This window comes from Colobus angolensis, unplaced genomic scaffold (assembly GCF_000951035.1).
Source record: "Colobus angolensis palliatus isolate OR3802 unplaced genomic scaffold, Cang.pa_1.0 Scaffold61, whole genome shotgun sequence".
Lineage (NCBI taxonomy): Eukaryota > Metazoa > Chordata > Mammalia > Primates > Cercopithecidae > Colobus > Colobus angolensis.
The window spans coordinates 7,588,622-7,610,267 of NW_012119710.1; the positions used below are offsets into that span (position 1 = coordinate 7,588,622).

Genomic DNA, 21,646 nt, shown 5'->3' on the forward strand with positions numbered 1-21,646 from the left:
TCAGTTTGGGAGGCCGAACTCTGGAGTCTTCATTCGAAGGGTAAAGTACCTCACTCAGTAACGCGCGTCCTGAGAACCCGGCCTAAGCAGTGCTGGCCGCTTCCTCGTCCAGGCTGGCACTGTCTGTGTTCGCCAGCCCCTCTGCGAAGTTAGTTCATTTGCAGAGCAGGCCAAGTATCTGTAGACTTCACGCAGACGCGGGTGCAGCCTGCTCTGGGACTGGGTCTCTGCATCATACGGGTGGAGCTCTCTCTGCTGCGGTCAGCGGATCCCGCCTGGATGCTCGTCCCGCCATCGTCGCCCACCTCGCAGCTGCAGAACGGCCGCAACTACCACACACCGAAGCAACTTGGCGGGTTATTCGCCCTGCAGCTCCCGCCAGCGCGCTGCTCCCGCTCGCAATCAAAAGTCGGAAAGCGCGAAACCGCCAGGCGCCTCCCACTCCGCCCAGCTGCGGCGCAGCTCCGCCTTGGCCTCCAATGGGAGACAGGGGACGCCGATGAGCGGGAAGGAGCAGGGCAGTGATTGCTTAGTTTATCCTGGGAGGCGGGAGCTGGCCTTGGACTCAGTGGTGAGTGGGAAGGGATCACTAAGACCCGCGTGGGTCATCCAGACAAATAGGGAGGGTGGGCGGGTTGGCGCTCAGTCCCCTAGGCCAGAGATGAGTCATTTACATCCAATGAGAGAAAAACAGCCTTCAGAGACTCTTCGTCCATTGGCCAGCGAGAGTGTCAATTCCCAGGCTCCTGCCGCGCGCCCGCGTGCCCTTCTAGGCGGGAAAAGTTCAGCTGAGAACTACAAAAGAGCAGCCTTTCCGGCACCTGCGAATCCAGAGCGGTGATCACTGACTGGCACGTGCACTCTGTGGACAGACTCTCCGGTTCTGTGAGTGGTTTTTCTTTTTCTGGGTCGGACCTAGAGTTCTCTTAGGGGGATGGCTGACAAAAGCAATAGGCAGAAGGACCTCAGCCCAAAGTCAAGGAGGTTTTGGATGGGGAGCTGGGCAGCCGCCAGTGTGGTAATTCCCTTCCCCGCCCCTCAGCTTCAAAGACCAAGAGTTTTACTCCTGAAAAGATATTTGGAGATCGTCTGGGTTTTCCTGAATCTCAAGAGGGTCGTTTGACCCTGGTGGGTCCCTTCCCTGCCCTGCGCCGTTCGCGCCCATAGAATGAGACCAGGTTCCGTTAAGTAGAGCAAAAACTATTCACTGATCAAGGAATGGAGTAGGGGAGCTCCTGCTCAAAGTGCCTGGGGTGTAGTGTGGGGGTGCTTCTTAAGGTCTTTTGGGGCACGTAGTTGGAGAGCAAGGATTCCTGGAAAGAGGTGGGGCTTTCCAGAAAGCGCTGAGTGTGGCAGTCTCGTATTTCCTGTGCACCTTTCAACACTACATGTGCCTAGCAAGCTGCATTTCTCCCCGAGGCAGAGATTTAGGTATGATAATTAGCAAGGATTCAGGTTAGGGTAGCACTTCTGAGTTTCTTTCCCAGCTTGTAGCATGGTGGTTGCTGACATCCAGTCTGTTTCTGTAAGCAAGCACAGCTTCAAGCACAGGTGACCTCCATAGGTTCTGGGGCTTTAGGAAAGCATTGAGGTCATGCTGCGGTGACAGAGGCAGCTGTTCAAACAATGTGGTGCGCGTTTGAGAGGGGAGTTGCGGGGTGAGGCAGGTAAAAGTGCAGATTCCATAGCCACACCCCGACATACAGAATCAGAGTCTGGGAGGGTGGGATCTGGAATCCTTTTTAAAAAGCTCAGAGGAACCAATTCACACGAACAATACAAGTTTGATCTGAGCCAAAGTCCTTAATTTAGAAATGAGGAAATGGGGATCCCTAAAAGGGTTACAGGGAGAGGGCTGGAGGAAAGTTAGACTATGACAGTTTTAGGGTGGGTCTTTCCTGGCCTTGCGAAGTTTTCTCAGCTGCTGCTCTGATCAGTACACAGCTGGATGCTTTAGGGCAACCCTCTTCATATATCTGGAGTTCCCTCTCTTGCAGGTTTCCCGCCAGGTCTGTGGCCTGTGACCTCTTGTCACCCTGGTCTCTCAGCTTTGTCTCCTCAAATCTGGAATTCCAACTAACTTTGTCTTGCCGCCCTTCCTTGCAACACTGGCCTGGAATCCTTCAAGGTAGTCTGCTAACGTGGATTATAGGATGCATTTCAATTGTCACTGTCCTTAATTGCATCATGTCCAGTTCCTTGCAAACCATGGTTTCATGTATTTTGCTCTTTTTTGTTTTGTTTTATTTTCAGACTAGGTGGAAATCCGGTCCCTGTTACTCCTTTTTGGCCAGAAATTCAAGGTAATGACTTTTAATATTTCTGACTTTTAATGTTTCTATCATCTCTCTCACTTCTGGACCTGTCTCCATTCACTGATGTTTCCTGTCATTATGGGTCATATTTATCCACTTTTTAAGTGCTTGCTGATTTTTTTATTAGTTATCAAGCTTTGTTAATTTCACAACATTGGGTGCCAGAAATTTTTACATTCCTGTCAATATTCTTGAGCTTTGTTCTAGTACGTTGATATTTTACATGGAAACCATTTTATACTTTCAAAGCTTGCTTTTATTTTTTAGGTGGGACAAGAACTAGTGCTAATTTTGTCCCACTATGGAAGAAATACCTTTCTGAGTAGTCTCCCTGATACTTCATGAATTATGAAGTTTTCTAGTCAGATTTTTGTGAACTGAAATTATACACAGTCCTGTATGAGCCTCAGAAATTGTTACATCTACTCCTTTTGGGTAATTCTTTTCCTGTTCCTTTTCAACCGTTTCATTCCACCCATGCATTGACCAAGCTGAAATCTCAAGGGATACCCACTGCAGACCTCTGATACTGTGTGCTCCTGTGGCTCTTCTCCCTAGTACTCTGTCTTACAAGTTCCAGTCATCCTGGCCTCCCCAAACTCCTACCTTGTCTTCTCAACTCAGGGAAACTGTGAGACTCTGCCTGTTTCTCCTTCCTAAGATATGCCTTGGAAACTGCATACAGTAAGCTAAATGTCCATAGGGCTTACCTCATATGATTTTCTTCTCAGATATTAGAGATGAGGTCCCACACCACCTGATGTCCAGTGTTTGAAAGTGGTTATTTCATAGATCTTGTTTTTTTGGATTTTTTTAGACATTTCACGTGGCAGAATAAATTCAATCCTTGTTTCTCCATCTTATCCACTAGTAGAAGTTAGTTATATTCTCTTTGAACTCATCATGAATTCCATGAAGACTGAAGAAAACAAGTCATTTAGTGCCACAGGAGATGACCAGAGGACTAGACCTGAAGTTTCAGAGGTGTGTCTACTTTTTTACAACTCCCCACAGGGAGTCTAACCATAGTGCCATATGAGGTTCTTGGAGATAAGTTCTTAAACAACGGTAGTTATAAGTCTTTCTCTTAGGTAGTTTAAAATATATTTGGGGAGCTCATACACATAAGTGCTTGTGGAAAGCAAAATGACAGGGTATGAGTTAGCAGTGCTAAACGTGTCTTAAGACAACAAGATGACTAATAAACAATATAGGCACTTAAAATCTTGGAAAGTGTAGACAGGCAAAAATAATCAGGTAATGTTTATTGAGGAAACACTGTAGGCCTGGAATTGTGTCCCATTATATTGATTATTCCATTTAACAGTTAATAGAACTATGCAGTAGGTATTATTATCATACTTATTTTACAAAAGAAGAAACTGAAGCTCAGCTTGCTTATAGTTGCAGAAGTAACGGACTTCAGAGCAAGGATCTGAACCTAGGCCGTCAGAATGCAGAGACTGGTTTTTGACCCACACTATTTTGCTCAAAATATGCAAACTGATAATACTAATTTGAGACATAAACAAGTGATTTTAGAGTACAGAGAGAAGAATGCTTTATTCGGACTTAGGAAACTACAGCAGTGTCATATGAGAAATGATTTATTAATGGATAATAAATCTAAAATTGTCAAACTCATAGGTGTAGAAGTGGTTGTTGGGCTGGGAAGAGCGGAAAATGGAGGTGTTAGTCAGGCGGTACATAGTTTCCTTATACAAGGTGAATAAGTTCTAGGGATCTGTACAGCCTGGGTGCCAATAGTTAACACTATTGTACACTCAAATTCTTGCTAAAATGATAGATCTTATGTTAAGTGTTCTTATTACAAAAATAATAAGACAGCAGGAAAAGACTTTGGGAGGTGATAGATAGGTTGATGGCATAGATTGTGGTAATAATGTATCTCCATACTCATCAAGGTGTATACATTACGTATGTACATTAATTATGCATTTTGTATGTCTAACACTAATTTATTTTTTAAAAAGAATGAATGACATTTCACTAGCGTATCAAGGATGAAGGAATGGCCTGAGCATAGTCATGTACACAGGAAAACATATTTGGGGGACAGGATAGCTTTATTTGATGCTGTATAAGGATAATTCAAGAATGTGGTATGCAAATAATGCTTTCTGTACTGATAAGGTAGTATGGTGCCAAGATCACAATAGGCTTTATATCAGTAAGAGCTTTCCATATTTCCAGTAGAAATATTTTCTAATTGTGAAACAATAAAATGGATTCATTGGCTCACATGAGTGGACATTCCAGAATTCAGCTGAGCTCTTCATTCAGTGGTATACAGTTTCTTTAAGGACTTGTTTGTGTGTTCAGTTCCTATGTTCTGCTTTTCTTGCTATCCCCTGGCTGGCTTTCTGCATAGTGACAAATAGAGCTGCAGTAGTATCAGGTGCTTTACTCTCCCAATAATGAGTCTATCCTGGTTTCCTGAGGAAACTTCTCTTTGCCATTTAATTGTCCCAATTTAAGTAGCTCACCCATTTCAGCACAAAACCTTGTGACTGAGAGGGCACATATAGATATCCTTAAGCTGGCATGAATTCATTTCCATACATGTATGGCTCCTAAAAAGTGGGAGAGAGGTAGAATAGCTTTCTGGAGAATAGCTGCAGTATCTTTTTTTTCTTTGAATTCCATGTGTAGGTCTTTGGATTTTCTTCTGTAAATAAAGGAGACGTGTTTACAGACTTTACCTTTGTATTGCTTAGGAGGAGTTATTCAATTCACTTTGGACTTTGTTAAGTTAAATATTAATGTTAAAATGTTTAGGGCTATTTTGTTCAAGACAGTTGCCACTAATCACATGTGATTATGTAAATTTAAATTTAAATTCAACTTAACTAAAATCAAATAATGAAAAAGGTGAATAGTACAAATTCTCAGTTACATCACATGTCAAGTACTTAAGAACAACCACTTGTGGCTGTGGAATTAGACAGTACAGATGTAGAACATTTCCATCACTGCAGACATTCTATTGGGCAGTACTAGTCTAGGGCATCCAATGATAGAACAGAACTAGGGTATAAAACTGCAAAACTATTTGTCTGGAAAATAGAACGAGAGGGAAAAGTCAAAATAAAGGAGGCAACAAAGCAAGGGAATATAAATTTAGAAAAAGTGGAAAAAGTAGAAGATACAAAAAAAGTGATAGAAATGAACACAAAAACCCCTACACCCAATTAATTGTCTTACAGATTATTTGAAAGGCTTTAACTTTTATTATTTCCTTTACATTTATTTATTTCATAGACAATAAATTCAATCTTTTTGGTATACAGTTGATTGGCCTATAACGAATGCCTACAGTAATGTAACCATGACCAAAATCAAGAAGCAAAGCCGTTCCATCACCCTAAATAATTCCTTGTGTGGTTCCATCACTCTAAAAAATTCCCTGTTCTCCCCACTAATCCCCTATTCACCCCAGTCCCTGGCAACCACTAATCTCTTCATTACTCTAGTGTTGCCTTTTCCAGAACATCATGTAAATGGAACATACACTGAATCATACCCTTTGAGTCTGGCTTCTTTCACTTAGAACATTCCACTTAAGTGTCATAAGTTTTGTTCATGCATTGATAGGTTTTTCTTTTTATTGCTGAGTAGCATTTCACTGTGTGAATGTATCAAAATCTGTTTATCCATTCACTCACTGAAAAGCATTTGAACTGTTTCCCATTTGGGGACTTTATATATAAAGCTGTTGGGAACATTTGCATACAGGTTTTTGCATGAAGATTAGTTTTCATTTCTCTTGGGTCCACCTAGCAGTGGAATTGCTGTCATGGAAAGTGTATGACATAACTTTAATTTCATAGGAAATTGTCAAAATGTTTACAAAATGGCTGTATGATTTCCCTTGCTTGCTACCAATGTGTGAGAGTTCCAGTTGTTTCATACACTTTTCAACACAAAGTTTTTCTGATTTATTCATTCTCATAGGTATGTAATGGCATCTTTTTGTGGTATTAATTTGCATTTCACTAATGACTCATGATTTGAGCATCTTTTCATGTGTTTATATCATCCACATCTCTTTAGTGAAGTGTCTATTAAAATATTTTGCCCGTTTTTATCCTGGTTGGTTATTGCTGAATTTTGAGAGGGCTTTACATATTTTGGAAACAAGTCCTTTGTCATATTGCTTTTCTCATAATATTTGTGATAATTGCTGATATTTTATCTCTGTGTGGCTTTTCTTTTCATCCCCTTAGTCCTGTTTGGGAGGGAAAAGTTTTCAACTTTGATGAAGTTCACTTTCTCTATATTTCTCTTTGTGGATCATGCTTTTGTTTTTTACATCAGAGAGCTGTGCTAAATCTAAGATCACAAAACATTTCTAAGTTTTCTTCCAGAGTTTTGTAATTTTAGGTTTAAGTCTGCAATTGATTTTATTTATTTTTGTATGGTGCTATATCTGGATCAAAGTCTATGTGTTTGTGTAAATTGTGTGTTAATTGTGTAAAAAAATTAACACAATTGTGGATGATTAGCATCTTAACAATGTTGAGTCTTCCAATCTTGAACAAGATATATTCTCTATTCATTTTGGTCTTGTTTAATTTATTTTGCTGTGGGGTACCTGGGAGAATAGGCAAACCTGGTGGATGAAGGCAGAGCAGGGAGTGGGTGATTGAAGGGGCAATGTGACTGGTGCACTATTCTCTCCAAGGTCACCAGACAAGATGAGAACTAGAAAGATCAGAAGTACAAGGCACAAGCGACAGAGGTTAGTCATCCTGACATCATGCAGCTTTAAGTTTGTCCAGAGAACTGTGAGTGGCTCCTCCTAGCACTTTCTGCTGTTACCTGTGGGTCTCTGGAATGTGTCTTGCCGCTTTGACGAGAAACCCTTGCTTCTTCCACCCTACGTAAACTCCTCAAAGGAGAAACCTCCAGCACTGGAATCTCCCTCTCCAGACAAAAGCTCTGCACAGATGGAGTCACGACTCCGTCAGCGTCCCCCAGACTTAGAGTCCCCTGGAAACTACATGGTCAATATCATAAGTTATGTATGCCAGATGCAACAGTCTGCTGGGCACATTATACACGTCTTACAGGAGTCTCACCACACCTAGAGGGAAATGTTTTCCAATTTGACAGAAAACAGAGGGGAGGTATTTGTTCAGAATGCATTTGAAGCCTGGCCCCTCAGTTAGCAAACTTTGTTGACCAGCTTCTACTTTAGGGACTAGGCATGTGAAAGAAGGACAGAGTCCCAGCTCATGTGAACCTTACATGTTAAAGAGCGAAAGAGACTATCCAGGAAACAGACAAATAGAAAGTTTTCGCTAGTGGATCAAGAACATACAAAGGTAACAGAAAGTGGCAGGTGTGTGCCTTGGAGTGCTACTCTGGCTGGGGAAGTCAAGAGGCCCCTGAAGTGGCCCTAAAGAGACCCAAGGGAAGGCCAAACAGAATGGTGAGTGCACAAGCCCTGAGAATGGCTAGGGCTTTCTGTCCAGGGCCTGAGTGGGCAGCATAGCTGGGACCAAGGGGAGAGGAGCTGAGCAGCAGAAGGTGGGGCAGAGGGAGGGGTGGACAGGGGCCAGAACACTCTAGCCTCATGGGCCTTGGAAAAGAGGGGATGGGAAGATGCTTGAAGGGACAGAAGAGTTGAGAGTAGAGGCTGTTCCACAAACATCCAGGCTAAAGAGGAGAGGGCCTGGGGTGGCCTGAGACTGGGAGCTGAAGGGGCAGAGAGGAGGGGATGGAGTGGATGAGAGGTGTGAAGGAAAAGAGAGATGGAGAATGTAGGGCTTAAACTGTGGAGGTCAGAGAGGGAGCAGAAATGACAAGTGAGTTTTGACCCTAAAACCCAAGCACTTTATCACTGACAGGAACTTTGCCTTTTTCTTCCTTGTCTCTAATTGGCCAGGACAGTGGTGAGTACATAGTATTCATTCAATCACTTTGATCATTTATTCAATGAACATTTCTTGCAAACCTACGTGCCTGGTACGTCACAGGCACCAAGGATATACCAGTGAATACGGTGATATCCTTGTTCTCTTGGAGCTGATACTATAGAGGGAGAAAGGAAAAATAAATTGTGTGTATGTGTTTGCATGCACATGTGTGTGTGTGTGTTTTGATATGGGCGGAAGGGAAAAGAGAATGGTGGAGGCTGTTTTGGAAGTGGTGATAATCGGCTTCTCTGATAAGGTAATATCTGAGACCTGAAAGGAGTGAGGAGAGGAGTCCTAGAAATATCTAGGGGAACAACACTGAAGATAGAGAAAGCAGCAAGTACAAAGGTTCAGAGGTAGAAGGGTGCTTGTTAACTGACCAATAAGTCTAGTGCTTGTTGACTCACTAATCAGTACCTGTGTCCCTTCCATTAGACTTGGAATCTCTAAGGAACATGCCTGGGTTTTCCTCATCAGACAAGAGGGGTCAGAGAGGTGGGATGGGGGCCACTTTCTCTCTTTCTTTGTGCTATTATTCTTTTTTCCAGTCCTGGCCAGGCTTAGAAGTAGGGGCCAGGGAAAGACAAGGGTTGAGTCTGTTACAATCTGGAGAAAAGGTAGAGAAAGTCAAGGAAAAAGAAGGTTCTGTGCTGTTCCAGAGCCCACCACTCCTACCCATGCTGTTTCTGCTTTTAACACCTGCAGGTCCCACCCTGTCATCCAGTTCTCCACCTCTGCCACTGTTGTGGCATCCATCACACTAAAACTTTCTGTTTCTTGTGTTACCAGTCACAAGTTTTTAGTCTCCCATGCAATAGAAATTGACACAAGGCCAAGTGAGTTTCCCAGACAAGGCTTTATTAGAGGCTTGTTCTCAAACACAAGGGAGACAGCACTGCAATGAGTTCTCCAGATGGCTCCCCAAGGATAGGTCTTTTAGCTGTTTTAAAAAAAGCTGACATGAAAAGTATAAGGTATGCTAATATCATTGTATGTGTTGGGTGGACTGTAGAGTGTGCAGGCACAGTGAGAAATCATGTTAGTACTTACATCACATGATCAAAAAATGGTAGATAAGTCCCTCCCTGGGTGGGGATTTTCACATAATAATGAGGCAAGCGATGAGGTAAAGTTTGGTCATTCTACTGGTCCTGTGTTCATGCAAGTGATAAAGTTAACTCCCTTGAATGAGATTTATGGTAGAATGCTTCTTAGTTTCTTTAAGGTCTTACAGCCAATGAGGATGGCACCAGTGGAGATGCAAGTTCTGGTAGTCAATGGAAAAATACATTATTGGTGGTGGAGGCAGAGTCCTGCCCCTACTCTGTTTCACTTGGATATTTACTTCCCGGTGCATTATTTGCCTCTTTGGCTATCTTGACAGGGGTTGGGCATAATTTCACTATGGGAATGCTGTGAATGTGGTCAATTCCTGCTCTGCTCCAAGGCCTCAAGACTGAGAAGGTACATAGAAGACTCCAGAATCTTAGAATCTCAGCTCAGATTCCATCTATACTCTGACTTGTGTCCTGGACCTTAGTCACTTCTTCCTTATTGTTCCTCAGTCATTTCTGTTTCTCTAGTTAACTTGCTGACAGAACATGTTGCTCTAAATTCTGCTGATTCGAAACTTTTATTCTTACCAACAAAGCATAACAGGCATCTCCAAATATGCCTGACCACACATGAACTCTTACAAGGCCTACAGTGAGTTCAGATTACCCAATCCAGTAATTTATTCTAATTTTAATTGTAGACACTCCCCTCCTGGTAAGGTGAAATGCTGCACCCCAAAGGCCTTTTCCACAGAGCATTCTAGGGCTCAGTGAAGGGACATTCAAAAGAGCCAGGTCCTTGTTTCCCATGTGTGCCCCTCTTCTGGAGCCCAGAGCTATAGAGGGAAGAGTGACTGGCTTCTAGGACTCTTAACTGAAGAGAAGGCAGTTGAGGACCACCAAGGAAAGGCCTCAGAGTAGAGAAGAGCTAAGGTAGCTGGGCCTGGTCAGCTGCTCTTTGTCTTAACTCAGGGGTGCTCAAAGCCTGGCCCCTAGGATGGCAGAATCAACACAGACTGAAGCCTCACCCCAGATATATTCAGTCAGATCCTCTGGGTTAGGGCTCAGCAATCCGTGTTTCAAGAAACCCACAGGTGATTCTGATGCAGAATGGTGGCAAGAACTCAGACCCAGACTGGGACTGTCAGGCAGGTGGAGTCCTGGCTCTCCAGTAGACTCTGAACATGAGAGGCCATGGGCAAAGCCCTTCTGGACCTGGGCATCCATTTCTCCATTTGACAAGCCCCAGATTTTTTACCAGTTCTCTGAGGCAGTGATAGAATCAGGTGAACATCTCAATGGGAGATGCACAGAGAACCGTAACCTTCCCCCTTTCTCACTTAGAGGGAAAACAAACTATGTGCAGTTGCTTTGAATGTCTTTGGGTAAAGTCACAGGGGAGCTGCCTGCCCTCTGAATGAGCCAGACAATTTGATTTACCCTATTTAGTTAGAGATCTTGTTATACCTTAAGCAGAAAACCCACCACCACTAACACATACTTTCCCACAACCCTGGAAAGGAAGAGATATGTTTTAGTTGGAATTTGCTATCCCTAGACCCTCCTTCCACTTCCACTGTTTTTTGGCAAGGTGATTTTTCTGTACTGCCTCCTTAAGAACTCAGGTCCCATCAAAGTGTGGAAAGAACAATTACATTTGTTTGGCATGTTTGCTTTTTTGATAGCTTCTGAGGAGATTAGGAGGAGGGCAGGTTTTTCAATCCTCCTTTAGGGATGCGAGTACGATTACCTCAAAAGTTTCCACTCCCTTCACACTTACCAAGGGTCCCCATAAGAGCCTGGCCTTTCACATATATTATCTCACTTACCAAGCACAGCTCAAAGATGTTAAACAAGTAGCCCAAGGTCACACAGTGGGTGGTACATGTAGCAGAGCCTGGATGTGTGCTTCTTCCCTCTGGACCCTACCGCCTCCCACAGAGGTTTCACAGGGCAAGCTAGGACTGGCACTGAATCCTCAGGCCACTTAGTACCCTGTCATGGCCCTCAAGGAATCCACACCCTAGGCAACGACTTCTTCTGAGGTTTAGGAGTGAGGGAGTGACTCCCAATCCTCCTCCTGTTACCAATGCAGGGTCTTCACTAGAAGTTGTCCTGCTTCTTGGCATTTTAAAGAAAGACTTAGTAAAAACATACAAACAAAGCAACAAAAGAAAGAAGCAACAAAAGTGTAGATTTATTGAAGTGAAAGTATGCTCAACAGAGTAGGAGCAGGCTTGAGCAATGGGCTCAAGAGCACTGGTTGCAGAATTTTCTGGGGTTTAAATACCCTCTAGAGGTTCCTCATTGGTTACTTTGTTCACACCCTATGTAAATGAAGCAGTGGCCCACAACCAGTTTTATTGGTTGAGGGACGGGACCAACTAAAGGTACTTTCCATGTTTCATCTGCAATGCAGTGGAAAGCGGGAACTGGGGGCATAATTTGCAAAGGGAGGAGCCTCTGATTCTTTTGTTACTTGAGTGTGGAGAGGTGGGATTTTCCTTTTGATTCAGTTCTAGGAAGTGAGTGTGAATCATCCTTAGGTTCGCTGCCTCCAGGTCCTGTTCTTCTGCCTCACTCCTTCAGACCTGGGGCATCCCTCTTGTCTCCAAGGGGGCTCCTCAGGGCTGCATTTGATCATTCAGTAGAACCTGAATTGGGGAAGGCAGCCAGGTCTAGTTTAATTTCCTACAATATATTTTAGGACAAAAGTCTTGCATATATTGTCAGAGTTTTCTACATAGATTACCTGTCATCTATGAATTAAGATAATTCTACTAATTTCTTTCTGAATCAGATGCCTTTTATTTATTTTTGTTTTTTATCGCACTGGCTAAAACTTCCAGCATAATGGTATAGAGATTCTGCCAGAGAAGACATTCTTGCGTTTTTTTCTAGTCTTGGGAATGCATTCAATCCTACGCCATTAAGTATGATGTTACCTGTAAGTTTTTCATAAGTGTTCTTCATGAGATTGAATAAGTTTCCTTTTATTCCTAGGTTGCTGATATTATTAGAAATAGATGTCAGGCTTACCAAATGCTTTTTCTATGTCCATTGAGATGATTCTATGTATATATAGAAATTTTAATTTTTCTAATTGGCTTATTACAGTGATACGTTTTTCAAAAGTTAAACCAACCTTGCATTCCTGGTATTTACCTATTAGTTCTTGAATTTATGTTTATATTGGCCTGTAGTTTTCTTTTCTTGCAATGTTTTGACTGTATATTACAAAGCTAATATACCCCTATTGCTGAGGCAATGTTCTTTTTAGTATTGTGCTCAATGCCCCATGAATTATGATGTTTTCCCTAGGTCTGGTGGGAACAGCAACTATTCCCAGCCCTGTAAGATCTCCAGGGATTGTTCCTTCGAATCTTTTTGGGTAGTTGATTTCCCTGACTTAGGTGATTTCCTCACATGCATGTGCAGACCACTAGTCATCTGAAGACTTATGGGGACCCTCTCTGTACAGTCCTCTCCTGCCCTTCAAAAGCTAAACCCATTGGCTTCCCAGAACTCGGTTCCTTTTCCTCAACTCAGTTGCTACTGAGCTTTGCCTGGATTCTTTTCCCTGCACCATGGCCTAGAGCTTCTTTTCAGGCAGTAAACTCAGGCAGTCATAGAGTTTGCATCATTGTTTTTCTGTTTCTCAAGTATCACTGTCCTTTGACTAATGCTGAATGTCTTGGAAACCATTTTGTGTATTTTGTCCATTTCTCCAGGATTTTCAGGCAGGAGTGTAAGTTAGTTCTATGTTATTCCATGGTGGCCAGAGTAGAAGCTCAGGATGCTGCTTTTTTTATTTTTCCAAAGACTTTAGTTTTAATTAGTGGAAATAATGGGCAATAATGGGCTTACTTTATCTTGGCTGCCCCTATTACTATCAAATATATAAATATAAACATACCAGAAGGCTTCTTAGCCAGATTAAGGGCATCTTCAAAAATCTCACAGGGAACATCATGTTAAATAATGAATCATTATAAGTATTTCCTTTACAATGAGGGAGAATAGAGGAGTTCTCACTATTACTGCCTTTATTTAGCTGGTAAATAAAATTTAATTTAGCCAATACAGTGTGATAAGAAAAAATAGTAAAAGATAATGTTTGAGGATTGAAAAGAAGGGAACAAAGTATATTCATGAAATATTCACAGATGATATCATATCTATTTTTGAAACAAAAAAGGTTTATAGATAAAATATTAGAATGATTATAATGTAGGAAATTGGCTAGGTTTAAGGTTGATATTTACAAAACATTGGATTTAGCTTAGTCAGCAATATGAGAAAATGTAATCTCTCAAAAATTATTTTGTAATGGCTAGAAAAATATTATTTACCTAGGAAGAAATGTAAACATTATTTGTTAACCATTTATGGAGAAAATTATTTTAGACATGAAAATGAGACATAAATCAATGTCAAGATATACTAATGAGTAGAAAAACTCAAAATTAACACAGTATTTAGTGAATATACAGAAAAATATACCATTGGAACAAAACAGAGAGAGTAGAGACAGACTCACAAATTTCAAGATATGACAATATCTTTGTATTAGTTTGTGCTATGGTGTGAATCTTTGCATCCACCACAATTCATATGTTTCAATCCTAATCTCCAAGGTGATGGCATTAAGAGATGGGGCTTTGGTGGATGATTAGATCATGAGGGCTCTGCATCATGTATTTTGTTAGAAAAGTCCAGACTATGTAGTCTCTTAGGGATAATAAAGTACCACTGACTGTGTGGCTTAAACAACAGAAATGCTTTGTCTCACGATTCTGGAGGTTCAAAGTCCAAGGTCAAGATATCAGCAGAGTTCGTTACCTGTTAAGGCTGTGAGGGAAAGATCTGTTCCAGGACTCTCTCCTTAGCTTGTAGTTGGCCATGTTTTTCCTAAGGCTCTTTATCTCATCTTCACTCTGTGTGTATGTCTCTATGTCTATATTTCCCCCTTTTCTAAAGATACCAGGGGTATTGGATTAGGGGCCCATCCCACTGCAATGTGACCTCATTTTTAACTAAGTATATCAACAAGAACTGCATATCCAAATAAGGTCACATTTTGAGGTACTAGGAGTTAGGACTATAACATGTGAGTTTTGAGGGGACACAGTTCAACCCATAACAATCTTATGTGGCAAAACTGGCAGTACAGATCAGTGGAGAAAGAATGAACAATTCAGTCAGCATCGCTGGAGTAATTAGTTATCCACATAAAAAAAAAAAAAAAACAGTGATACCTACTTCAAGCTATGTACAAAAAATAATTCCCGATTAAAAATTTGAATGGTAAAAGCAACCTTTACAATTTTTAGAAAAAAAAAAAAAACAGAATTATCCTGTGAAAGGTATTCTAATGATATAAAAAGATTAATAAACTTGCCAACATTTAAATTAACTCCTTTATGACACCTGAGAATGAAAAATCAAGAAGAAATTCAGAATAGATGTACATGTATCATAAATAAGCAATTTGTATCTATAATATTTAAAATACTCCTAGAATCAATAATGAAAAGACAAATAATCCAATATAAAAATGAACAAAAGACATAAACAAGCATTTTAGAGACTGAAGTGTGAAAAGGGGTTCAATTTCATTAGTAATTAGGAAACTACTGTTTAAACCCTCAATAAGATGCTATTTCACACCCACAAAATAGGGAAACATTAAAACAGGGATAACACCAAGCTTTGATGAAGACATGGAATAATAAAAACTCTCATTTCTCATTGGTGGAAGTGCAAGGTGGTACAACCATTATGTTAAATAATATGGAAATATCTATTATAATAAAGGTGATTACTCATTTTCTTTTTCTCCTTGCCTCATGTTTTCAAATATTTATTGCTAAACTCTATTTCTGAAGTTGAGCAATTCCACTTCTAAGTCTATACTTGAGAGACACCCTTGCACGTGTGCACCAGGAAACATATTTGAGGATACTCATAGCAAAATTAACCACTGCTTTTATTAGAAAAACCCCAGAAATAACAGAAATGTGCATAAACAGTTTACTTCTTCAGTGAATTATCTCTAACTGCAAAAGTGGATACAGAATTTCATCAACTAAGATGAACCTCAAAAAAGTAGTGCAGGCCAGGTGCAGTGGCTCACGCCTGTAATCCCAGCACTTTGGGAGGCTGAGGTGGGTGAATCACGAGGTCAGGAGTTCAAGACCAGCCTGGCCAAGATGGTGAAATCCCGTCTCTACTAAAAATGCAAAAATTAGCCGGGCGTGGTGGTATGCGCCTTTAATCTCAGCTACTCAGGAGGTTGAGGCAGAGAATTGCTTAAACCTGGGAGGTGGAGGTTGCAGTGAACCAAGACTGTGCCACTGCACTCCAGCCTGGGTGACAGAGCGAGACTCCGTCTCAAAAAAATAAATAAATCAAATAAAAAAGCAGTGCAAATCACAGAAGAACACATTCAGCTGGATCTGTTTATATACAATCAAAACCAGCAAAATGAAACAGTGTACTATTTATACTTTCACTACATATGTATATGTCCCTAAATAAGTGTAAGACAATGATCATTTTAAAACAAATTCAGACTTAGTGGTGGTCCATGAGAAGGAGAAAAGGAAATAAGATGAAGGAGGGACACACTGTATGCCTCTAATGATTTGTAGTGTAATTTGTAGTGTGCTATTTCTTAGGTTGGGAAGGAGATACATGGATGTTTATTATATGAAATATAAGGTGTCATAAACTGCTTTGGCCTGCATAATATGTTTTATAGTTTTTTAAAAACACAGTATATAAGAGAAAGGAGGAGACGCTGAGGACTATTCACAGGATACTAGCTTGAGTAGTCAAATGGGTAATGACACTATTATCAGATTCAGGAACACAGGAAGAGGGGCACAATTAAATTTTATGACTCTGGTTTTGAGGGGGCTAAGAGTGAAATGTCTCTGATGTATCCAAGAGTAGATGTCAAAGAGACAACAAAATATTAATATCTGGAGCTTAGATGAGAGGTCAGTGCTGCAGTGATAGATTTGGCAATAAATATTTGCAAACATGAGGTGATAGGAGAGTCCCAAGACAAAAAGGAAATCACTAATCCTGAGACCTAAGCTCATTCCATTTCACCTACCAAATGATCCAAGCTGAGCTGTACCTTCTGATTTTACTCTCTCCAGGCTTATTTCTCTATTTATATAGACTAGATCCAATACTTCAGACTTCACAATGATTTCCTTCCAAGTTATGTTGACTCCTGTCATATAATTTTTTACTTATGTTTTTCATTTCTGTTGCCATCAGATTCTCAATATCTTGTATCCTGGGCTACTACCAACTGATTGTATTTGAGTATATTTATTTATGTATCCCATCCTATTATTTGTCATTTTAATATATTTTCTTAGTGCTATCAAAACCATTTACAGAACAGAAACTAAACAGATTTTTAATGGGAATCCTTGAAAGGTGATGTTTCAAAGGCCGGGCGCGGTGGCTCAAGCCTGTAATCCCAGCACTTTGGGAGGCCGAGACGGGTGGATCACAAGGTCAGGAGATTGAGTCCCTCCTGGCTAACCCGGTGAAACCCCGTCTCTACTAAAAATACAAAAAACTAGCCGGGCGAGGTGGTGGGCGCCTGTAGTCCCAGCTACTCAGGAGGCTGAGGCAGGAGAATGGCGTGAACCCGGGAGGCAGAGCGTGCAATGAGCTGAGATCCGGCCACTGCACTCCAGCCTGGGCGATAGAGCAAGACTCCGTCTGAAAAAAAAAAAAAAGGTGATGTTTCAAATATCTAAAAGGTAAATTAAGTAAGTCCAGCTTCACTAGTAAGTGAATAAATGTACATTCTAAAAACAGTCAAATTAGACAGAATTTTATATAGCAATTGGCAAACATTTAAAATAGTAACACTCAGATCCTTTTAGGGAATCAACCACAGGGGTGAGGTTGGTCTCCTTGAGCAGCTGGAGAGAAGGGATGGGGTAAGTTGATACAATTCTCTGGAAGGCAGTTAGGCAAAATACATGTTGCAAAATATGTTTATATCCTCAGTTGTGGTATTTCCACTCCTGGGAATATGACCTAGGGAAATATTCAAATGTGCAGACAAAAATGCTATATTTGTAGGAAATTTTGTCATATTTAGAGTAAAAATCTGGAAATAATCTAAATATTCAGCAATGAAAGGATGGATTACAAATTATTATACAGTGAAATATTCTATAGCCCCTCAACTTGTGGTTTCAAATGTTGCTTAATGCACAAAGTAGTGACACGTTGCCTAGTGAAAAATAAAGTCACATGCAACATAGTATTTAAGAAACATAAGATTTAGATCTGCATATGAAATAATAGAGGGCTATTTCTGATCCATTTCAAGTTAGGTATAACTCATTTCTTTGCATCTGCATATCCAGTTATTCTAGCACCATTTGTTACAAAGATGATATTTCCCCCATTAAATGGTCTTTGGACCCTTATTGAAAATCAAAGTACTACTTTTAAAAATCAGAAAACAAAATCAAAGTATACAGAGAAAAAAATAAAAATTAAAATAAAATGTAGAATGAATATCTCTGGTGATAGAACAGTGATTGATTTTTTTCTCCATTATTCGTTAACCATTATATTATCCAATTTTTATTCAGAATATCTATTCTATCATTAGAAAAATATAAAAGATTATTAAGGGTGATTCCTTTTAACCTCTTTAACCTTTCCTTTTTAAGGATACTGTCATGAAGCGGACATGTGCTGACACACCTGTTGATCATTGTCTATCTGGCATAAGAAAGTGTAGCAGCACCTTTAAGCCTGAAAGTGAAGTCAGCAAGCATGAAACAGCCCTTGAAATGCAGAATCCAAATTTGAACAACAAAGAATGTTGTTTCACCTTTAGTTTGAATGAAAACTCCAGAAAATTAGACCGTAGTGTGTTTACAGCATATGGTAAACCCAGTGAGAGTATCTACTCAGCCCTGAGTGCTAATGACTATTTCAGTGAAAGGATGAAGAATCAGTTTAATAAGAATATTATTGTTTATGAAGAAAAGACAATAGATGGACATATAAATTTAGGAATGCCTCTCAAGTGCCTGCCTAGTGATTCTCATTTTAAAATTACATTTCATCAAAGAAAGAGTAGCAAAGAAGATGGACACATATTACGCCAATGTGAAAATCCAAACATGGAATGCATTCTTTTTCATGTTGTTGCTATAGGAAGGACAATAAAGAGGATTGTTAAGATAAAGGAACTTCATGAAAAAGGAAGTAAACTTTGTATTTATGCCTTGAAGGGTGAGACTATTGCAGGAGCCTTATGCAAGGATGGCCGTTTTCGGTCTGACATAGGTGAATTTGAATGGAAACTAAAGGAAGGTCATAAGAAAATTTATGGAAAACAGTCCATGGTGGATGAAGTATCTGGAAAAGTCTTAGAAATGGACATTTCCAAAAAAAAGTTACAACGGAAAGATACCCATAAAAAAATTAAACAGAATGAAAATGCCACTGATGAAGTTAATCACCAGAGTCTGATACAGCCTAAGAAAAAAGTCCATGAACCAGAGAAAGATGGAGAGACCAAAGATGGAGAACACAGCAGAGAGCAAATTCTCCTACCTCAGGATCTAAGCCATTATATTAAAGGTGAAACTCGCCAGACAACTCCCAGGATTAGAAAGTATTACATTCATAGTTTGACCCGAAAATATTGGCAAATAAACTCACAAGTTAGGCGGAGACTGCATCTGGGTAGGCAGTATGCTACTAATCTGGATGTCCAAAAGGAGGCAATTAACCTCTTAAAGAATTTTCAAATGTTGAATGAAGCCATAATGCATCAGTATCCGAATTTTAAGGAGGAGGCACAGTGGATAAGAAAATATTTTAAGGAAGAACAAAAGAGAATGGATCTTTCACCATCGAAGCAATTCAACATATATAAAAAGGACTTTGGAAGAATGACTCCACATTCTGTTCCAGTTGCAACCTGTGAACAGCTAACATATCATAGCAAGTCAGTTGGGTTCATGGAATGGGACAATAATGGAAACACAGGCAATGCTACTTGCTTTGTCTTCAATGGTGGTTATATTTTCACCTGTCGACATGTTGTACATCTTATGGCAGGTGAAAACACACATGAAAGTTTGTGGCCAGATATAATTAGCAAATGTGCTAAGGTAACCTTCACTTATACAGAGTTCTGCCCTACTCCTGATGATTGGTTTTCCATTGAACCATGGCTTTTGTCCAATAAAACTCTAGATTATGCCATTTTAAAACTAAAAGAAAATGGAAATGCATTTCCTCCAGGACTATGGCGACAGATTTCTCCTCAACCATCTACTGGTTTGATTTATTTAATTGGTCATCCCCAAGGCCAGATCAAGAAAATAGATGCTTGTGCTGTGATTCCTCTAAATGAACGACTGAAAAAATATCCAAACGATTGTAAAGATGGGTTGGTAGATCTCCATGATACCACCAGTAATGTATACGCTATGTTTACCCAAAGAAGTTTCCTATCAGAGGTTTGGAACACGCACACGCTTAGTTATGATACTTGTTTCTCTGATGGGTCTTCAGGCTCCCCAGTGTTTAATGCATCTGGCAAATTGGTTGCTTTGCATACCTTTGGTCATTTTTATCAACGTGGATGTAATGTGCATGCCCTTATTGAATATGGTTATTCTATCGATTCTATTCTTTGTAATATTAAAGAGACAAACAAGAGCTTGTATAAATTATTAACTGATGAGAAACTTGAGACCTACAATGAAGAGAAAGGTAAACTAGAGTCATTACTTCAAGATCATCAGATTGAACCCATGGAATGTTAGAAAAAAGATGCTGTCTTCAAGAAAATATGCCAATAATTACTGGCAAAGATTTCATGACAAAGACACCCAAAGCAATTGCAACAAAACCAAAAATTGGCAAATGGGACCTAATTAAAGCTTCTGCACAGCAAAAGAACCTATCAACATGGTAAACATACAACCTACAGAATGGGAGAAAATATTTGCAAACTATGCATCCAGCAAAGATCGAATATTCAGAATCCTAAACAGATTAACAAGCAAAAAACAAGCAACCCCATTAAAAAGTGGGCAAATGACATAAACAAACCCTTTTCAAAAGAAGATGTACATGTGGCCAACAAGGATATGAAAAAATACCCAATATCACTAATCATCAGAGAAATGCAAATCAAAAAAATGCCATCACACTAGTCAGAATGGCTGTTATTAAAATGTCAAAAAATAACAGATGCTGGCGAGTTTGCAAAGAAAAGGGAATGCCTACACACTGCTAGTGGGAATGTAAATTAGTTCAACCATTGTGGAAAGCAGTTTGAGGATTTCTAAAAGAAAACAGATACCATTCAACCCAGCAGTCTCATTACTGGGTATATATCCAAAGGAATATAACTACCATAAAAACACATGCATATATATGTTCATTGCAGCACTATTCACAAAAGCAAAACATGGAATCAACCTTAATGCCCATCAATGGTAGACTGGATAAAGAAAATGTGACACATATACACCATAGCATACTACACAGCCATGAAAAAGAACAAGATCGTGTCCTTTGCAGCAACATGGATGGAGCTGGAGGTCATTATCCTAAGCGAACTAATGCAGGAACAGAAAGCCAAGTACCACATTTTCTTTCATAAGTGGAAGCTAAATATTGAGTACACATGGACACAAAGAAGAAAACAACAGATATGGGGCTTACTGGAGGGTAGAGGGTGAAGACTGAAAAACTGCCTATGGGATACTATGCTTATTACCTGGGTGATGAAATAATCTGAACACAAAACCCTGGTGACATGCAGTTCACCTATATAACAAAACCACACATAGACTCTTGAAGCTAAATAAAAGTTTATATATAATGCCAATAATTGAGAGTATTGGAGGCTGTTTCTTTAAATGAAATTTCCTACTTAGAAAACTTTTAGAGAATTATGTGGACATGCAAAACACGTATTAGAGCTCAAATACTGATTTTGTTTATCTCAGCTTTTTAAAAATTTGAAAAACTCTCAAGCCTCACTTAAAATGTTCAGCTCACTTTTACACTTAAAAATAATTTGTTCTTTGTTATTCTAAATGCCTAGGGTGGTACACCTTCATTACTGGCAAGGTGGTTCTTGTTCTCCGCCTAACTAGATAGTGGTAAATACACTTTTAAATAAGGGAAAAATACATATAGTTCCTCTACAACCCCAAATCATTTGGTAAACATAATTTATTTCCTTCCATGCCACCTGTGACATCAACCTCCATTGCAAACGGCAGTAGAAAATTCCAGTTTTTCAGTT

The 21,646-nt window shown here is 40.0% G+C and overlaps 1 protein-coding gene across 3 annotated transcripts; it reads left to right on the plus strand.

Moving 5' to 3' along the window:
• The first annotated feature begins 772 nt into the window (after window positions 1-772).
• On the plus strand, window positions 773-21,226 carry FAM111B (family with sequence similarity 111, member B). 3 transcript variants are annotated; one of them, XM_011963488.1, is made up of 4 exons: window positions 774-885; window positions 2,259-2,303; window positions 3,133-3,299; window positions 18,033-21,226. In XM_011963488.1, the coding sequence occupies exons 3-4, from the start codon at window positions 3,219-3,221 to the stop codon at window positions 20,148-20,150; spliced, it is 2,199 nt and encodes a 732-aa protein (XP_011818878.1). In that variant the 5' UTR covers window positions 774-885; window positions 2,259-2,303; window positions 3,133-3,218; the 3' UTR covers window positions 20,151-21,226. The 3 variants fall into 3 exon arrangements, with proteins under 3 accessions (XP_011818879.1, XP_011818878.1, XP_011818880.1); XM_011963489.1 differs by lacking the exon at window positions 3,133-3,299 and having other exon boundaries at window positions 773-885; XM_011963490.1 differs by lacking the exons at window positions 2,259-2,303; window positions 3,133-3,299.
• Window positions 21,227-21,646: the final 420 nt, after the last annotated feature.

Bases quoted from the DNA above. Each gene is read 5' to 3' on its own strand.
- FAM111B (XM_011963488.1), top strand. From the start codon at position 3,219: ATGAATTCCATGAAGACTGAAGAAAACAAGTCATTTAGTGCCACAGGA. The intron at 3,300-18,032 runs GTGTGTCTACTT...TTCCTTTTTAAG, and splicing joins CTAGACCTGAAGTTTCAGAG to GATACTGTCATGAAGCGGAC.